The sequence below is a fragment of the Trachypithecus francoisi genome, unplaced genomic scaffold (assembly GCF_009764315.1).
Source record: "Trachypithecus francoisi isolate TF-2019V2 unplaced genomic scaffold, Tfra_2.0 Lachesis_group9, whole genome shotgun sequence".
Taxonomy (NCBI): Eukaryota; Metazoa; Chordata; class Mammalia; order Primates; family Cercopithecidae; genus Trachypithecus; species Trachypithecus francoisi.
In genome coordinates, this window is record NW_022681474.1 from 60,785,708 (window position 1) to 60,804,117 (window position 18,410).

General features: G+C 49.6%; 2 protein-coding genes across 29 annotated transcripts in view; one reads left to right on the top strand and one right to left on the bottom strand.

The window, feature by feature from the left end:
- Positions 1–10,772: 10,772 nt before the first annotated feature.
- Positions 10,773–15,970, bottom strand: LOC117082275 (basic salivary proline-rich protein 2-like). Its single transcript, XM_033208899.1, has 3 exons — positions 14,860–15,970; positions 14,570–14,706; positions 10,773–11,052 (listed from the first exon to the last, which is right to left on the bottom strand). The coding sequence occupies exon 1, from the start codon at positions 15,968–15,970 to the stop codon at positions 15,170–15,172; it is 801 nt and encodes a 266-aa protein (XP_033064790.1). The 3' UTR covers positions 10,773–11,052; positions 14,570–14,706; positions 14,860–15,169.
- PARD3 (par-3 family cell polarity regulator) overlaps positions 15,811–18,410 on the top strand; it is a 725,699-nt gene continuing 723,099 nt past the window's right edge. For 15 of the 28 annotated variants that reach the window (XM_033209496.1, XM_033209500.1, XM_033209503.1 and 12 more), the window contains exon 1: positions 15,821–16,255. In XM_033209496.1, the coding sequence (XP_033065387.1) occupies positions 16,136–16,255 (120 nt within the window). In that variant the 5' untranslated portion in view covers positions 15,821–16,135. Of the gene's footprint in view, positions 16,256–18,410 lie in introns of all 28 variants that reach the window. The other 13 variants (XM_033209516.1, XM_033209506.1, XM_033209517.1 and 10 more) reach the window with 5 other exon arrangements.

The following is an 18,410-nucleotide window of genomic DNA, read 5'->3' on the forward strand; positions in this document are numbered from 1 at the left end:
GAGACGAGATTTCACTGTTGCCCAGGCTGGTCTCAAACTCCTGACCTCAGTTGGTTCACCCACCTCAATCTCCCAAAGTGCTGGGACTACAGGCATGAGCCACCGTGCCTGGCCCCCACCCCATTATTTAAATACTCAGTGCACCCAGGGACTGGGGTGTCACTCTGTGGAGCAGCTACTCTAATCACAGCCCTTCAGGCAATGCTGCCATACTACCCCAGCCTCCTGCCCCTCCACCCACCACCCACCACCAGCCACCTACCCATCACTGCTGCCCAACCCAGGCCTATAGCTATCATCTTCCTTGCTGCTGCAAGGCCAAAACCTACGTTAAATAACCATTTTCTTCCAGAAGCAGTTTTAAATCACAACAGAATTTCTTTACATTTACAGAGCCTGTGTTCTCCAGGGTAATTATAACACTGTGTTCATTAGGTGGATCTGTTTGTACTGACATGCAAAGATGTCCAAGATATAAGTGGAAAACATTGAATTGCAAAACTTTCTTCGTAATATAACATTTTATTTAAAAATATATTTACATATATATTAATACATGGAACTGTCTGTTAAAATGTAACTTTCTACTTCATGATTAGGGTCTGATATCAGATATTAAATGGAGTGTGACACAGCCCACCTTGGAGGCATCTTCAAAGTAAATACTGAAAACTGGTTCTGCGACTGTTTATCTTACCCCCCCGGCTTTTTTTTTGAGACAGAGTCTTGCTCTGTCACCCAGGCTGGAGTGCAGTGGCGTGACCTCGGCTCACCGCAACCTCTGCCTCCCGGGTTCAAGTGATTCTCCTGCCTCAGCCTCCCCAAGTAGCTGGGATTAAAGGCACAAGCCACCATGCCCAGCTAATTTTTTTGTATTTTTAGTAGATATGGGGTTTCACCATGTTGGCCAGGCTGGTCTCAAACTCCTGACCTCAGGTGATCTGCCTGCCTCGGCCTCCCAAAGTGCTGAGATTATAGGCATGAGCCACCAAGCCTGGCCTCCCTTCTCTTCTCCATACCCCTTGACTTTGCCAATAAGCAAGAGGGAAAGAGGATAAAAGAGAAAGAAGACCAGACTACACCACCTTCAGGAAAGGAAACATCTTTTCTTTGAATCAAAGCTGAATTGATGAATGAAATCTCAAACCTAATTTCTGATTTGACACTGTATTTTGTGATTACAGGACAGTCTTCTGAGTAAGAAAATTGAGGGGACTGCCAAGTTTCCAGTCAGTGGGAGAGGAAAGGTTCCCCACTGAATAAACTTTTTTTTTTTTGAGATCTGAGAGTCTCATTCTGTTGCCCAGGCTAGAGTGCAATGGTGAGATCTTGGTTCACTGCAACCTCCACCTCCTGGGTTCAAGCGATTCTCCTGCCTCAGCCTCCCAAGTAGCTCGGACTACAGGCACGCACCACCATGCCCGGCTAATTTTTATATTTTTAGTAGACATGGGGTTTCACCACGTTGTCTAGGCTGGTCTCCAACTCCCAACCTCAGGTGATCCACCCACCTCGGTCTCCCAAAGTGCTGGGATTACAAACATGAGCCACTGGTTCCAGCCTCCACTGAATAAACTTTAAAAAGGCAGAGAGAGGCCGGGCGCGGTGGCTCAAGCCTGTAATCCCAGCACTTTGGGAGGCCGAGACGGGTGGATCACGAGGTCAGGAGATCGAGACCATCCTGGCTAACACGGTGAAACCCCGTCTCTACTAAAAAATACAAAAAATTAGCCGGGCGAGATGGCGGGCGCCTGTAGTCCCAGCTACTCGGGAGGCTGAGGCAGGAGAATGGCGTAAACCCGGAGGCGGAGCTTGCAGTGAGCCGAGATCGCGCCACTGCACTCCAGCCTGGGTGACAGAGCGAGACTCCGTCTCAAAAAAAAAAAAAAAAAAAAAAAAGGCAGAGAGAAACAAAAATAAAGTGGAATTTTTATGACATTTCCCTGTTGGGCTTAATGGAGAGACTAGGTTCATAAACAGAGGAAGATGTCTGGAAACAGGATGTAGCAAACTCCAGATATCTCTTGTGGGGAGTGGGGGGGAATGGGTGTTACTCACTTTTTCTCCTATTTACATTATGTCTGAATTGTGTTAACAGAGCATGTTTACTTTTGTAATCAGAAAAACCATAATGATAAACATGCACCTCTAAAATATTAGTGGAGAAAATCACTGCCCTTGATGTTTCAAAGACATTTGTAAAATATTAGAAAGACGGCAAGCTGAAAAATGAAATAGGAACCATAATCACTGACATCTATAGAATGTATTACAATTTAACAAAACATTTTCATTTAAGAACCTTATTTGAGGCCGGGCGCGGTGGCTCAAGCCTGTAATCCCAGCACTTTGGGAGGCCGAGACGGGCGGATCACGAGGTCAGGAAATCGAGACCATCCTGGCTAACACGGTGAAACCCCGTCTCTACTAAAAACTACAAAAAACTAGCCGGGCGAGGTGGCGGGCGCCTGTAGTCCCAGCTACTCTGGAGGCTGAGGCAGGAGAATGGCGTAAACCCGGGAGGCGGAGCTTGCAGTGAGCTGAGATCTGGCCACTGCACTCCAGCCTGGGCGACAGAGCAAGACTCCGTCTCAGAAAAAAAAAAAAAAAGAACCTTATTTGAGGTCAAGCCTGCTGGCTCATGTTTGTAGTCCCAGCACTTTGGGAGGTTGAGGTGGGAAGATCACTTGAGCCCAAGAGCTTAAGACCAGCCTGGGCAACATAGTGAGACCCTCTCTCTACAAAAAGTTAAAAAATTATCTGGGTGTGGTGGCATGCACTTGCAGTCCCAGCTACTTGGGAGACTGAGATAGGAACGATTGCTTGAGCCCGGGAGGTGAAGGCTGCAGTGAGCCATGAACACGCCACTGCACTCCAGCCTGGGTGACAGAGCAAAACCCTGTTTCAAAAAAAAAAAAAAAACAAAAAAGGAAACACCTCATTTGATTGTTACAGCAACCCTGGAGTTATGCACTTGAGTTTTTCACATTGTACAGATGTAGAAACAGAGTGTCATAATTATTGGTTACCTATTGTGGCCAACCACATTGCCAGTGGAGAGAAGGTTCAAATTCAGGTCTTCTGGGTTTAAATCTCGTATTCTTTCCATTTCACAATACAGAGTGCTGTTCTACAATGATATTTATTTGCCAGAAAATGTTCTCCCAGCCCACTCTCAATGGATGCACAACATTCCCTAGTGCACATGATGTAATAAAGTCATACCATTACAGTCTGCAATAGCAGTGTTCTTCTGAACTATATTCCACATTCCCCTCTAAACTGTGGAATCTTTACATATTTAACACCGTTTTCCTCATCTTAAAACTGATACTCCTAAAACAGGTGTGGTGGCTCATGCCTGTAATCCTAGCACTTAGGGAGGTCGAGGTGGGTGGATCACCTGAGGTCACGAGTTCGAGGCCAGCCTGGCCAACATGGTGAAACCCCATCTCTACTAAAAATACAAAAATTAGCCAGGCGTGGTGGTGTGCATCTGTAATCCCAATTACTGTGGAGGCTGAGGCATGAGAATCACTCGAACCCAGGAGGCGAAGGTTGCAGTGAGCTGAGATCATGCCACTGCATGCACTCCAGCCTGGGCAATAGAGCAAGACTTCATCTAAAACAAAAAAACAAAACCGAACAAACAAACAAAAAACCTGATACTCCTACTGAGTTCCATACCTGTCAATGACCCTATAATTTTCCTGTTATCACAGTATTAAACTTTAGTTATCTTTGCTCTCTTCTTCCATTTTATTCTATATCTGGTCATTTTACAGTTGTGTGCGTGTGTGTGTGTGTGTGTGTGTGTGTGTGTTGTTTTTGAGACAGTTTCACTCTGCCGCCCAGGCTAGCATGCAGTGGCTTGATCTCTGCTGTAGTGGTGAAGGAGGTGCTGCAGTCCAGGGACCTGAACTTCTCCCACCCAAGCCTGCCTACTGCACACTACGCCCTGCCTCCAGGTATACTCACCTTGCTTCTGGTCACCTGTGAAGCTGGACACTCACCCTAGAAATGTGGCCAGTCACAACAGCCCAGTCACACCACTGTTAACATCTCATGCTACTGAACCTGAATAGGTGGAGTCCAGTTTGTATCTAGACCCTTATCTGCAGAAGAGCCTGGGAAATAGAGCATTAGCCTTCCAGCCTCTGCAGCACAGGAAGACATGTTAGGAGAGCACTGAGATGCTCATTGCCAATTAACCACATCCACCTTGTTGACGCAGTTTCATTTTTAAATTTTTATTTATTATTTTTTCTGAGACAGGTTCTTGCTCTGTCGCCTAGGCTGGAGTGTAGCGGAGCTATCTCAACTCACTGCAGCCTCGACCTACTGAGCTCAGGTGACCCTCCCACCTTAGCCTCCTGAGTACTGGGACTATAGGCGCACGCCACCACACTCGGTTAATTTTTGTGTTTTTTGTAGAGATGGGGTTTTGCCATGTTGCCCAGGCTGGTTTCTAACTCCTGAGCTCATGCAATCCTCCTGCCTTGGCCTTCTGAAATGCTGGGATTACAGGTGTGAGCAACCATGCCCAGCCTGCAGTCTTTTTGATTCTTTCTTAGAGGAACTCCTCAATCTGTTGGTAATCCATTTCCACCCTGCCCCACAGAGGTTTCTAGTCTTTGTTCCCATAATAAACTACATATTGTATTACAGTGGCCTATGTATATCAATCTCCAGGCCCCTCCTTGCAGGAAGAGAACATCCTTGAGGGCAGATACTAAATCTTATCTTTTTATCACCATTAGTTAACATAGTGCTTGACAAAATACTAATTGCCCAGTAAAAGTTGAATGAATCAATGAATTTTCTGCAGAAGACTGGAAGATCTACAAGGATGCCTTGGAGGCATGTGAAATCAGGGGTTGTGCTGCAGTGGAAAACAGGCTTGAAGGCACCAGGATCCAGGGTTAGCACCCAGGTATTCAGAGAGAGGGGAAGTGTGGCCTCAGGGCCACAGCTTACAGACCCCAACTTATTTCTGACTCTGGGCAGCTTTAGGACCCTGGGAAAATTTACTTAGGAGGCAACATGGCACCCTGGTCTCTAACTGTGGCCAGTGAAGTGGGTGAAAAGCTTGGGGTTCACCCTGGAGCTTGGGGAGCAGAAGGATGTCCCAGCTTGGGGCAGGAGGGATATGCCACAGCAACGCAGCAGAGAATGTGGCAGTGGCCATGCCAAAGAGGGCAGCAGAGTGAGCTGGAGGCCCCAGCAGCTCGGGGAGGGGAGCAGCTGTCCATTCAGGGGGAGCCCTGATATCTCCAGCTTTAGCTGCAGGGGGCGGGGCACTCCCCACCTCAGAATGTCTGCTTGTTACCATTCGGCCAGGATGGTGAATTGGATGCCACTTTAGCTGATGTGAATCTTTTCCAAGGCACTTTCACGGTCCCAGTCTTGTACTCCAAATCCTTCAAAGACCCCTATCTGAATAAACAGAGTAATTTGTGCACAAAAGGCCCATCACTATCAGGTTCCCAGATACATTTTTTTTTGAGACAGAATCTCACTCTGTGCCCAGATTGGGGCTTGCTGCGATCTCTGCCTCCAGGGTTCAAGTAATTCTCATGCCTCAGCCTTCCGAGTAGCTGGATTACAGGCATGCGCCAGCACACCCGACTAATTTTTGTATTTTTTAAGTAGAGACTGGGTTTCACCATGTTGGCCAGACTGGTCTCAAACTCCTGGGCTCAAGTCATCTGCCCACCTCAGCCTCCCAAGGTGCTAGGATGACAGGCGTAAGCCACCGTGCCTTGCCCATAATATACTTTTCACCCTTTCCCTCCGGCCACTCACTTCCAAGAATCCTCCAATTCCACAAAGCTTGTTGGTCACCAGTGCTCCTGTTCCTGCTTCCTGCACTTGCTCCTTGGGACATCCTGCCTGAATTACCCTCAGCACCAGCCTTAGGATGCAGGGAAGAAAGGCTATTGTTCTCAGCTCCACACCATCGCTGGGCTCATGAGGATCCACAGCAGCAAAGGGAGGTTGTGCTGGCAGGCACACATGCACACACACACACACACGTGTGCACTCACATATACACAGACACGTGCAGACACTAGCGTATCCAAAGCAAAGAGGGCCACACTCTCCACTTTCATGGCCACCTCATACATTGCATTCAGTGTTCACTTTAAAGCTTTTGAGATACTTTCCTCTGCACTAAATGTTCTCTTGACATTCATTTTAACCTGATTTCAATTACATACAACTAGAGGGGACCATGTAATTCACTTGCCAGTATTCTAGGCCCCACATCACACTAGGAATGACTGAAAGTTCAATCATCCATTACATAACTTATTCAACCCATGAATTAAGAACTTTTTATGGGCCGGGTGAGGTGGCTCACTCCTGTAATCCCAGCACTTTGGGAGGCCGAGGTGGGCGAATCCCCTGAGGTCAGGAGTTTGAGACCAGCCTGACCAACATGGAGAAACCCTGTCTCTACTAAAAATACAAAATTAGCAGGGCGTGGTGGTACATGCCTGTAATCTCAGCTACTTGGGAGGCTGAGGCAGGAGAATCGCTTGAACCCGGGAGGTGGAGGTTGCAGTGAGCCAAGATCGCACCATTGCATTCCAGCCTAGGCAATAAGAGTGAAACTCCATCTCAAAGAAAAAATTTATGTACTGATTTCTAGTGTCTCACATTGAATATATTATAATACCTTGGCTCTAACTGGTAGACAAGTTTGAGACAAGTAGTGGCTCTCAAATTTCACTGTGTATTAGAGTAACCAGGAGGTCATCCTAAAATATAGATGACCAGGCCAGGCACGATGGCTCATGTTTGTAATCACAGCATTTTGGGAAGCCATGGCAGGATGATGGCTTGAGGCCAAGAGTTCAAGACCAGAAAGGTAACATAGTGAGATCCTCGTCTTTTTCTTTTTTCTCTGTTTTTTTGTTTGCTTTTTTTTTGTTTGTTTTTTGAGACGGAGTCTTCCTCTGTCACCAGGCTGGAGTGCAGTGGTGTAATCTCAGCTCACTGCAACCTCTGCCTCCCAGGTTCAAGTGATTCTCATGCGTCAGCCTCCTGAGTCGCTGGAACTGCAGGCGTGCCACCATGCCCAGTAATTTTTTTGTATTTTTAGTAGAGACAGGGTTTCACCAATGTTGGCCAGGATGGTCTCGATCTATTGACTTTATGATCCGCCTGCCTCAGCCTCCCAAAATGCTGAGATTATGGGCGTGAGCCACCTCACCTGGCCTAGATCCCCATCTTTAAAATAACTAACTAACTAACTAACTAACTAAATAAATAAATAAATAAAAAGAAAGGCTGGATGCAGTGGCTCACACCTGTAATTCCAGCACTTTGGGAGGTTGAGGCAGGAGGACCACCTCACAACCAGCCAGGACAACATAGGAAGACCATATCTCTACAAAATAAAATTTTAAAAATTATCTGTGCATAGTGGAACACACCTGAAGTCCTAGCTACTTGGGAGGCTGAGGCAGGAGGATTGCTTGAAGCCAGGAGTTCGAGGCTGCAGTGAGCTATGATTGAGACACTGCACTCTAGCTTGGGGTACAGAGCATGCCTGCAAAAACAACAATAACAACAACAACAAAGAAAGATTTCTGTGGGTTCCGGATCTACCACTGCAGATTCACTGCCTTGTGTTCCATCCAAGTAAACCTCCCCAGCTGGAACAAGCATGTTGCCTCTGCCACGACACTGAGCGAATGAAATTCCAAAACACCACAGAGAGTTTTTGAAATTGAACTCCCGTCTTAACAGAGTAACTTGACAGAGGAGGGAGGGATGAGTCAGCCATTTAAAATCAGGTACAGGGGATTACTGGGGCTGGATGTGCACTGGTACAGCATACCAGAATTATTACACAGAATGTCAGGGGCCCCGGGCCCTGGGCCTCATCTGAAGCAGCCTCAAAGCCACTCACCTCCTCTGACACCCATAGGTCTGGCTCTGGAGAACCTATTGGGAAGAGAACTTTCCTGCTCCAGTTGTTAGAGGCAGTGCTGGAAAGGCTTGAGGCTGGAAACCCAGATAGGGCCATCAGTCCTAGACCTAATTTCTTTCCACCACACACTGACTCCAGTTAAAGCATTCCTTCCTTCCTTCCTCCCTCCCTCCCTCATTTTTCTTCTCTTTCTTTCTTTCTCTCTCTTTCTTTCTCTTTCTTTTTCCTTCTCTTTCCTTCCTTCCTTCTACCCTCCCTCCCTTCCTCCTTTCTCTTTCTCTTTCTCTCTCTTTCTTTCTTTTTTCTTTCTCTCTCTTTCTCCTTCCTTCCTCTCTCTCTCTCTTTTCTTTCTTCCTTTCTTCATTCTTTCGTTCTTTCTTATTTATTTATTTATTTATTTTTTGAGACAGAGTCTCGCTCTGTCGCCCAGGCTGGAGTGCAGTGGCCGGATCTCAGCTCACTGCAAGCTCCGCCTCCCGGGTTTACGCCATTCTCCTGCCTCAGCCTCCCGAGTAGCTGGGGCTACAGGCACCCGCCACCTCGCCCGGCTAGTTTTTTGTATTTTTTAGTAGAGACGAGGTTTCACCGTGTTAGCCAGGAGGGTCTCGATCTCCTGACCTCGTGATCCACCCGTCTCGGCCTCCCAAAGTGCTGGGATTACAGGCTTGAGCCACCGCGCCCGGCCTCGTTCTTTCTTATTTTTTTAGAGATGGATCTCACTGTATTGCCCAGGCTACGCTGCAATGTGCCATCATAACTCACTGCAGCCTTGAACTCCTGGACTCAAATGATCCTCCTGCCTCAGCTTCTCCAGTAGCTGGGATTATAGGCTCCAGCTAAAAGTATTTCTTTCACCCCATCCAGAGTGTTTCAGGATTTGAGAATTTGAGCCATTTAATTAATTAATTTTTTTTTTTTTTTGAGACAAAGTCTCGCTCTGTTGCCCAGGCTGGAGTGCAATGGTGTGATCTCAGTTCACTGCAACCTCCGCCTCCCGGGTTCAAGGGATTCTCCCTGCCTCAGCCTCCCGAGTAGCTGGGATTACAGGAGCCTGTAACCATGGCTGGATACTTTTTGTGTTTTTAGTAGAGATGGGGTTTTGCCATGTTGGCCAGGCTGGTCTCCAACTTCTGATCTCAGGTGATCTACCTGCCTCAGCCTCCCAAAGTGTTAGGATTACAGGCATGAGCCACCACACCAGCTGTTCTCAAAGATTTTTAAAGGGGAGAGAGAGAGAGAGAGAGAGAGAGAGAGAGAGAACAACAACAACAACAAACTTTTGGTAGATTTTTTTATTTTTTATTTTTTGTCTTTTTGTCGAGATAGGGTCTCACTCTGTCTCTCAGGCTGGAGTCCAGCAGTGCAATCATAGCTCACTGCAGCCTCCAACTTCTGGGCTCAAGCGATTCTCCCATCTTGGCCTTTCAGGTAGCTGGTACTACAGGCATGCACCACCATGCTTGGCTAAATTTTTAACTTTTTGTAGAGATGTGGTCTCACTACGTTGCCCAGGTAGGCCTTGAACTTCCGGGCTCAAGTGATCCTCCCATCTCTGCCTCCCATGTAGCTGTGATTACAGGTGTGAGCCACCATATCCAGTTAACTTTCAGTACCTTATGTTTCTGATAAAGCCATGCCTGCCTCAGAGGGAAGGCAGGATGGACTTTTACCCACCAGAGAATCCTGGTTCAAATGCTGAAATTCCCCCAAATAGCAGCAATCTTACTACCTGCACCTTTGGTTTCCCCCAGCAACCTAGAAGGCCAGGACTCTAAGCCTCACCAAAGAACTTGACTCTGAACTTCACTCTCGAAGATTAGGCTGAAATAACTGCCATTTATATTTATATTTTATTTTATTTATTTATTTTGAGATGGAGTTTCCCTCTTGTTGCCCAGGCTGGAGTGCAATGGTATGATCTCAGTTCACTGCAACCTCCACCTCCTGGGTTCAAGCAATTCTCCTGCCTCAGTCTCACCAGTAGCTGGGATTACAGGTGTCCACCACAACGCCCGGCTAATTTTTTAATATTTTTAGTAGAGACGAGGTTTCACCACGTTGGCCAGGCTAGTCTTGAATTCCGACCTCAGGTGATCCACTGGCCTCGGCCTCCCAAAGTGCTGGTGAAGGGGTGGCCTGCCCCTCCACCCCTGTGGGCGTTTCTCGTTAGGTGGAACGAGAGACTTGAGAAAAGAAATGAGACACAGAGACGAAGTATAGAGAAAGAAAAAGTGGGCCCAGGGGACCGGCGCTCAGCATACAGAGGACCCACGCCGGCACTGGTCTCTGAGTTCCCTTAGTATTTATTGATAATTAGGTTTACCATCTTAGAAAAAGGGAAGTGACAGGATAATAGGATCATCGTAGGGAGAAGGTCAGCAGTAAGACATATGAATCACATGTCTTTTGCAAGGACAAGGTTGGGGGTAGGGTCACAGATTAACAGCATCTCAAATACAGAACAAAATGGAGTCTCTTATGTCTACTTCTTTCTATACAGACACGGTAACAGTCTGATCTTTCTTTCTTTTCCCCACAGCTGGGATTACAGGCGTGAGCCACTGTGCCCAGCCCTATTTTATTTTTTGAGACAGTGTGTCACTCTGTTGCCCAGACTAGAGTGAAGGGACATGATCATGGCTCACTGCAGCTTCAAACTCTTGGGTTCATGTGATCCTTCAGCGTCAGCTGCCTGAGTAGCTGAAATCACAGGTGTGTGCCACTATACCCAGCTAGTTTTTAACTTTCATATAGATGGAGTTTCACTATGTTACCCAGGCTGGTCTCAAACTCCTGGGCTCAAGTGATCCTCCCACCTCGGCCTCCCAAAGTCTGCAATTACAAGCATGAGCCACCATGCCCAGCTAGAACTGGCATTTATAAAGTATCACCAGGAAGCACCTCTTCATATCACTGGACTCTCCAAATCCTCCCTCCAGTCAAGCTGGACCGCCAGAAAGTGAGTGGCTTAGGTGGTTTTATTCCACTTTGCTGCAGATTTGTCTTTAATAGAGTTGAATGTTGACATCACCAGCTCTGCTAGCCTCCACCTTGTTCTGCCAACTTTCATGGACTTCACCAAAAGCTCCTTCATTCTTCAGCTCTAGGACCTGGAAAGGAGGGAGATATTTGACCAGGGACTTGGGCTGTGAGCGGTGGGTCATGGCAAACATGGGTGCTTGCTTTCTGCAGGGAACCTGGGCCTTTTCCAGCATTGTGAGGCTGGGTGACACCAGGGCTTCTAGAAGTGGTGATCTCAGCCCGGACTCAAGTTTTGCAAGATGGGCTGTCTCAGCAGGGCAGTGCTGACATACCTTCCAGCAGTGTCTGGGAACCGGAACAGGAGAATGAAAATGCAGAGAAGGGCCAGGGATGGTGGCTCACACCTGTAATCCCAGCACTTTGGGAGGCCGAGGTGGGTGGATCATTTGAGGTCAGGAGTTTGAGACCAGCTTGGCCAACATGGTGAGACCCTGTCTCTACTAAAAGGACAAAAATTAGCTAGGCGTGGTGGTGCACGCCTGTAATCCCAGTTACTTGGGAGGCTGAGGCGAAAGAATCCCTTAAACCCAGAAGGCAGAGGTTGCAGCGAGCCGAGATCGTGCTACTGCACTCCACCCTGGGCAACAGTGAGACTCTATCTCAAAAAAAAAAAAAAAGGCAGTGGATACTTCGGTGATGGTTGCTGATGGACTGGTTGAGGGCAACCCTGGAATATTTTGAAGGAGGGTCTATTTGGGTAGGTGAGAACTTGGATATGTATTCCCAATGTGTCATGAAATTTTATGAATTAAAAAGAAAATTCATGAATTTTGACTCAAGACACCAAAGTCTCTGGCATCTAGAATTATACAGTACTAGTTTCTCATCAATTTTTTTTTTTTTTTTTTTGAGACGGAGTCTTGCTCTGTCGCCCAGGCTGGAGTGCAGTGGCCGGATCTCAGCTCACTGCAAGCTCTGCCTCCCGGGTTCATGCCATTCTCCTGCCTCAGCCTCCCGAGCAGCTGGGACTACAGGCGCCCGCCACCTCGCCCGGCTAGTTTTTTGTATTTTTTAGTAGAGACAGGGTTTCACCGTGTTAGCCAGGATGGTCTCGATCTCCTGACCTCGTGATCCGCCCGTCTCGGCCTCCCAAAGTGCTGGGATTACAGGCTTGAGCCACCGCGCCTGGTCATCAATTATTAATATAAAGGAAATCACTGCATCTAGATAAACTAGGTAGATTTAACTACAGCTGTAAGGCTTTATCTGGTTGGTGGAATCAGTGTTATTAATTCTCTGGATCATATTTTTAAAAAACCATCTATACCCTTATTAGGTATTGAATAGTTAAAGGAATTGATGTACATAAAATGGTACCCACATATCCTGATGTCATCTCTATTATGAAAGCTTCCCCCCACCAGTACTGCCATAAACGCTTTGCTGGCACTGAATATTTAATGTCTTGAATTGTAGTTATTGGAATAGCTATCTTATTCTGACCTCTAGATTGTCCTTCTTTTACTCACCTTTATAATTCTGTAATATTTAGCCAGTGCTTCCTGCAAGGAAGGTCTTTACTAACTGAATGTGGAATCAAATTTAAGTGAATTGAGTGCAGGCGTGAGAGTCAGAGCTGGAGTTTTTGGTTGTAGTCCTGGCCCAGTCACTGGAAAGTCGTATCACCTGGCTAGTCATTTCTTTGAGCCTTGGTCTTCTCCTCTCCCCTTTATCTCTCCCGCCTCCTCCACTGTCATCATTTGCTATCCTGTCCTGGACTTTGTTACCCTCTGCCTTCTTCACGGTAACTGCACTGTACTACGCTATACGTTCCCATGTGGCAGCGTGGAAGCACGTACTGTTTTGTTTTGTTTTTTTTTTATTTTCTTTTGTGACGGAGTTTTGCTCTTGTTGCCCAGGCTGAAGTGCAATGGCACCACGTCGCTCACTGCAACCTCCGCCTCCTGGGTTCAAGCGATTCTCCTGCCTCAGCCTCCCGAGTGGCTGGGATTACAGGCATGTGCCACCACGCCTGGCTAATTTTGTATTTTTAGTAGAGACGGAGTTTCTTCATGTTGGTTAGGCTGGTCTCAAACTCCCAACCTCAGGTGATCTGCCCACCTCGGCCTCCCAAAGTGCTGGGATTACAGGCGTGAGCCACTGTGCCCGGCTGTACTGTTTCCAGACACATTATTTTATTTAATGTTCATAACTTGACTGGGTGCTGTAGCTCACACCTGTAATCCCAGCACTATGGGAGGCTGAAGCAGGAGAATCGCTTGAGGACAGGAGTTCAAGACCAGCCTGGGCCACATAGTGAGCCCTTATCTCTACAAACAATTTAATAATTAGCTGGGCATAGTGGTATTTGTCTGTAGTCTTAGCTGCTCTCCAGGCTGAGGAAGGATTGCTTGAGCCTGGGAGTCTGAGGCAGCAGTGAGCTAAGATTGTGCCATTGCCCTTCAGCCCGGACAATAGAGCAAGGCTCTATCTCAAAAAAAAAAAAAAAAAAAGAAAGAAAGACTGACTCAATCTATGAGATCTATGAGATGGATATGGATATAATAAGCTCTACTTCTCTACTTTTCAGCTAATAAGACGGGCTGGAGGAAGAGTGAGAGTTGTGTCTAAGGCACTAGTAAATGGCCAAATATGGATCTGAACCTAGATCTGTATGATGTCCTATGTACTCTGGTTATTACTGAAAAATGACTTTCGATTAGAATTATTTTGAGAAAGCCCCACTCTAATTTATTATACTCAAGCTAGTATACCCCTCTGAACTAGTATAGCATGTAAACTAGTATACATTCTCTGCCACGCAGTGACTTGTGCTGTAATCCCAGCACTTTGGGAGGCTGAGGTGGGCAGATCTACCAGCCTGGCCAGCACGGTGAGACGCTGTCTCTACTGAAAATACAAAAATTAGCTGCGCGTGGTGGAGGGCACCTATAATCCCAGTTACTTGGGAGGCGGAGACAGGAGAACCGTTTGAACCCAGAAGGCGGAGGTTGCAGTGAGCCAAGATCACTGCCACAATCTTAGCTCACTGCTGCCTCAGACTCCCAGCCTGGGCAACAGAGTGAGACTTGGTTTCAAAATAAATAAATAAATAAATAAAAATACATAAATAAATTAAAAAAACAAAATAAAATAAACTAGTACACATTCTAAACTAGTAGTATACTCCTCCAATGCATAAAAACAGAAACAACACCTATAATTATCAGTAATTGTTGTTGTGGATCCAACTATCTATGTAAGAAGCAAAAAACCCACAGCAACAGTTGTTGTCATCGTTGTCACAAACTTAATTACTGGGTAGAAATGTCTAGTGCTGCAGCCAAACAGCAGTAGGAGGAGCCTTTCCCATGACTGAGTGGAAGGAGGGAAACCTAGACTATTTCTGGGTCTGCCTTGAGCTTTCTCTGCTGCCTTGGTTGGGCAAGTGGCTTTGGCCCTTGGTCAATGTCCTGGTGTAAGATGGGGCTAGCACCACTGCACTGATTTGCTGGGACAGGTGGTGGAAAGTGGTGGTCCAGGGCTGGGAGAGGAGAGGAAGGGCAATGTTTCCTAGGAGAAACTGCACCGTGCTGGGGCAGCTGTGGTGCTGCAAAGCGCAGGGAGTGTGGCAAGCGGACGAACCTCGTGTCTTGTTTCCTTGTTTTAAGATTGGAGGTGGAGTGGGATGGATGGTCAATCGCCAGCTCTTCCAGCTCTAAGGGCTCAAGTTCTGCGCCAACCCAGGGCAGCTTGATTGCTTTCACGTCCCTTGGAAATAACTGGCAAAAAAGAATTTCACATAGTCTGGAATGGGCTTGGGACAGGGACCATCTTTGCTGACATTTGTCATTCTTTAAACATAATGACATACGTTTATTAAGGAATCATAGTCCATAACTAAGACAAAATGAGCTTCAGCTACGTTCCCTAACTCGGTTCACGTTCCTTCAGAACTTCTCAAGCCCGCATGTCACTCATGGCGGAGTCAGAGCCTTCCTCGGGGTTCAGGCGTCTGCGTTAAGCGCGGGCACATCGTGGGGATTCCCGCGTGAGATTTCTCCGCGGCGTCAGAATAGACTGTTCACGGATTCGCGTTAGGATTGCTTATGCTGCAGAACTTCAAAGAAATAAATGTATCAGAATTGCGATGTTTAAGGTCTAATCTATTTAAGCGAGTGGGTCAGCGGAGGGTCAACAGGAAACTTCAAGGTAAACAGTGACCTCTGGAAAACGCCCGGTCGCTCACAGCTTCCCCACTGCCTCCCCAGAGCAGACTATTAATTCTTGCGTTTCAGGCAGAACCGCCGCTGCCCGACCCTGAAGTCGAGCTGGGGAGCAGGCAGGGCAGACACCCAGCAGAGCAAGCTGCAGGCTCGAGTCCCCGAGGGCGGAGAGGCTCGGGCTGGAGCCTCCGGGGCGATGAGGAGGGGACTCGCCACGCTGAGCAGAAACTGCTTTCCCCGGGAGCGCCTGCACCCGAAACCCTCCAGTCCGAGGAAGGGGATTAAAAGTGACAAAGGAAAGGGAAGGGGGGGCTCCGTGGAGACCTCTGGAGGCGTGGAAGGGGCGTCCCCGAGGAGGGGCGAGCGCAGCCCTGCAGGGTGCTGGGCGGGCCGGGTGAAGGGGGCTGGGGGGCGCCCGGGCCAGGGTTGGTGGGGGCAGATGGCCGCCTGCCCGGGTTGGCGGTGGGACCAGGGGTCCCGCGCCTCCGGAGGGAGGGAGGAAGGCCGGCCCCAGAGCGGGGTGGCTGGGGCGCTGGCTGCGGTCGTGCGCTCCGCCCCGCGCGGGTAGCGGCCGCGCCTCCCCCTGCCGCATGTGCGCGGTGTTGTGTGCCCGGCCCTGCTCCTCCCCCTCCCCTCCCCTCCCCTCGCGCCGTCCCCTCCCCCAGCGGCCCCGAGCGAGCGCCAGCGCCACACAGCCCCGGGCCACCGCCGGCGAGCGCGCCGAGACGCCGAACAGGTGGCCGGAGGCTGCGGGCGCCGCGGCGGGGAGAGGCGAGGCGAGCCCCGGGCGAGGCGAGGGTGGCCGGGCCGGACCGGGCATGCGAGCTGAGCGGCCCCCCGGCGTCGCCGCCGCCTGCCCTCGCCCCTAGCCGCCCGCGCGTCCGAGTCCCCCGCGGCTCCTCCGCGCCCAGCGTCCCTGGTCCCGGCCCCGGCTGCTCCGGCTGCGCTCGGCGAAGGGCGCGGGCCCGCCCGCGGCGGCGGCGGCATGAAAGTGACCGTGTGCTTCGGACGGACCCGGGTGGTCGTGCCGTGCGGGGACGGCCACATGAAAGTTTTCAGCCTCATCCAGCAGGCGGTGACCCGCTACCGGAAGGCCATAGCCAAGGTGAGGGGCCGGGGGCGCGGGCGGGGAGGGGGCGGCGGCGGGGACGGCGCCGGGATCAATATGGCGCTTCCTGGAAGGGGGAGGAGAGGCGCAGGGAGGCGGGGAAAGGGAAAGTGCGGCCGGGCCGGCCTCGCGGGCGCCCCCCGCCCCGGGCTGCGGGCGCCAAAGTTCTCAGCGCGGGCCGGGGCGCAGCCTTGGGGGCGCTCAGCCGGGTCCCGCGGCCCCCGCCATCCCCCTCCCCAACCCCCTCTCCCCGGGAGCTCCGGCCTCGGGAGCGCGGGGCGAGCCGGGCAGCGGCGCACAGGCCGGCCGGCGCTTCCCTGGAGTCTGTAGAGCCAGCCAAGCCCCGAGCCGGCGCGCAGGGGGCGCGGGCCGGGAAATCCAGCCCCAGGCCTCTCCCGGCTCCCAGGCCCCGCGGGCACAGGCCGGGGACTGGGAACTTTTGGTGTGAGGAGAGTTTAGTGACTGCCCTCCCGACGGAGGCGGGCTGCGAGCCTTCTGTCTCCTCTCCCTTCCTCGGGCGGGGGCGGGACCGCGGCGGGGGGGTCTTTTCCTCCACTTCCCCCGCGGGCAGGGGCGGGCAGGGGCGCGCGTCCAGGGGCTGCAGGGTTTGGGGAGTAGCGGGCTTGGGATCGGGGAGGCGTTCCCGGGAGGGCCACCGCTGGCACTCGGCACTCGCTTGCGAGCATTTACTGAGCTGATCCCCCTTGCTGGGCTCTGGAAAGCACAACCTTGAAACAGTCGCGGAAAGAAAAGTTTTCCTGCGAGGACCTCAGCTCCTACCTATCCTGGGCTGCTTCCATGTGGCTGGGCTGCGGAGCCAGGCCTGACTTCAGAGTTGAGTGGATTTCCTTTTTCCTGCTGTAGTGATAACATTGTCTCCACTTCACAACATTCCTCTACTATGTGTCAGAAGTGAAAAGGCATTTTGTTAAATTGTTTTACCGACTGTGTCTGTGTTTGACAACAGCCCACGCTGAAGTTTCTCCCAAGCACCCGGGGATAGTTCCTTTGTAGTAGAGTCCTCTTTAGTGGGGAGTGCATTCACTTCGGTGCAGTATTTCCCATTTGTTCCCGACAGTGGCCTGTCCCCTGTGGGCTTGGGGGCTGCAGATGACGTTGGAAAGTGGCTTGGTCAGCCCTATTGAGAGTACACAGGGTACTCCGGTGGCATCTTCAGTTCTCTCAGAAATTAAGAATAAAAAGCTTTTTAGACTGTTGTTTTGCTTTTAGTATACACTGGAAAAAATAGCATAAATTTGGGCTTTTAAAGATAATTTTGGGGGACGTTTAGGAACCCGGCACAAGGATGGAAGACTTTGGCTTTAATAGCTCTGTTATGTTCTTTACAGTTGGTTGAACTCTTTTATTGAAAATCAAATAAAATTAGTGGGAATTGGGCACCTGTTTATCTTACAAAGCTGACAAAGGGAAAGAAAACCATCTCAATGGGCATTTACCTTTTTTAAGTGTTGTTTATGTGTGACAGTTTATGCTTTAAGTGTTCCGAAAGAGTACTCAAATTGTTCAGGCACTCTGCAAACCAACAAAATACTTTGTGCAAGGAAAGAGAAATAAAGTAATATGCACTCTGCAGTATGTCTAGGCTCCTGAATAGGGAGAGGGTGATCGACATTTTCTTTCACTTTATTAATTTTATGTGATTAAAATTGTTTTACCTACTGTGTCCCATGTTTCATCGTGCACAAAATAGACATAGGCTGAACTGCCTATTTGACAGTAGTTCAAATGTAGTTGTTTGAGGCATTCGTTCCACAGAAATTCTGAAGCTTTGACTGTGTCCACAGCACTGTTCTGGGTGCTGGACATCTAGGGGACCCACTGGCTGTGAGAGGCTGAGCAAGAGGCTGCGCAGTCCTCCAGGTGAAGGGGCTGGTGGTGACATAGGGAGAAGAGGGGCCTCTGGGATGCTGGGTGGCTAAAGTGCAGGGCCTTGGTCACAGACCTGGTCCTTGTTATTAACAATCACAGGGCATAGAAAAGGGAGTGCAGTTTTCTTACGGGTGTCTGGGAAGGTGTCACAAAGAGAAAAGGGGGCCTGTGAGCTGAAGGAAGGGAGGGTGATAGTGACATGGGAGTTGGAGATGAGAGGGAGGGTCAGAGATGGGTCAGGGGTTCCAACGCTTACATGCTC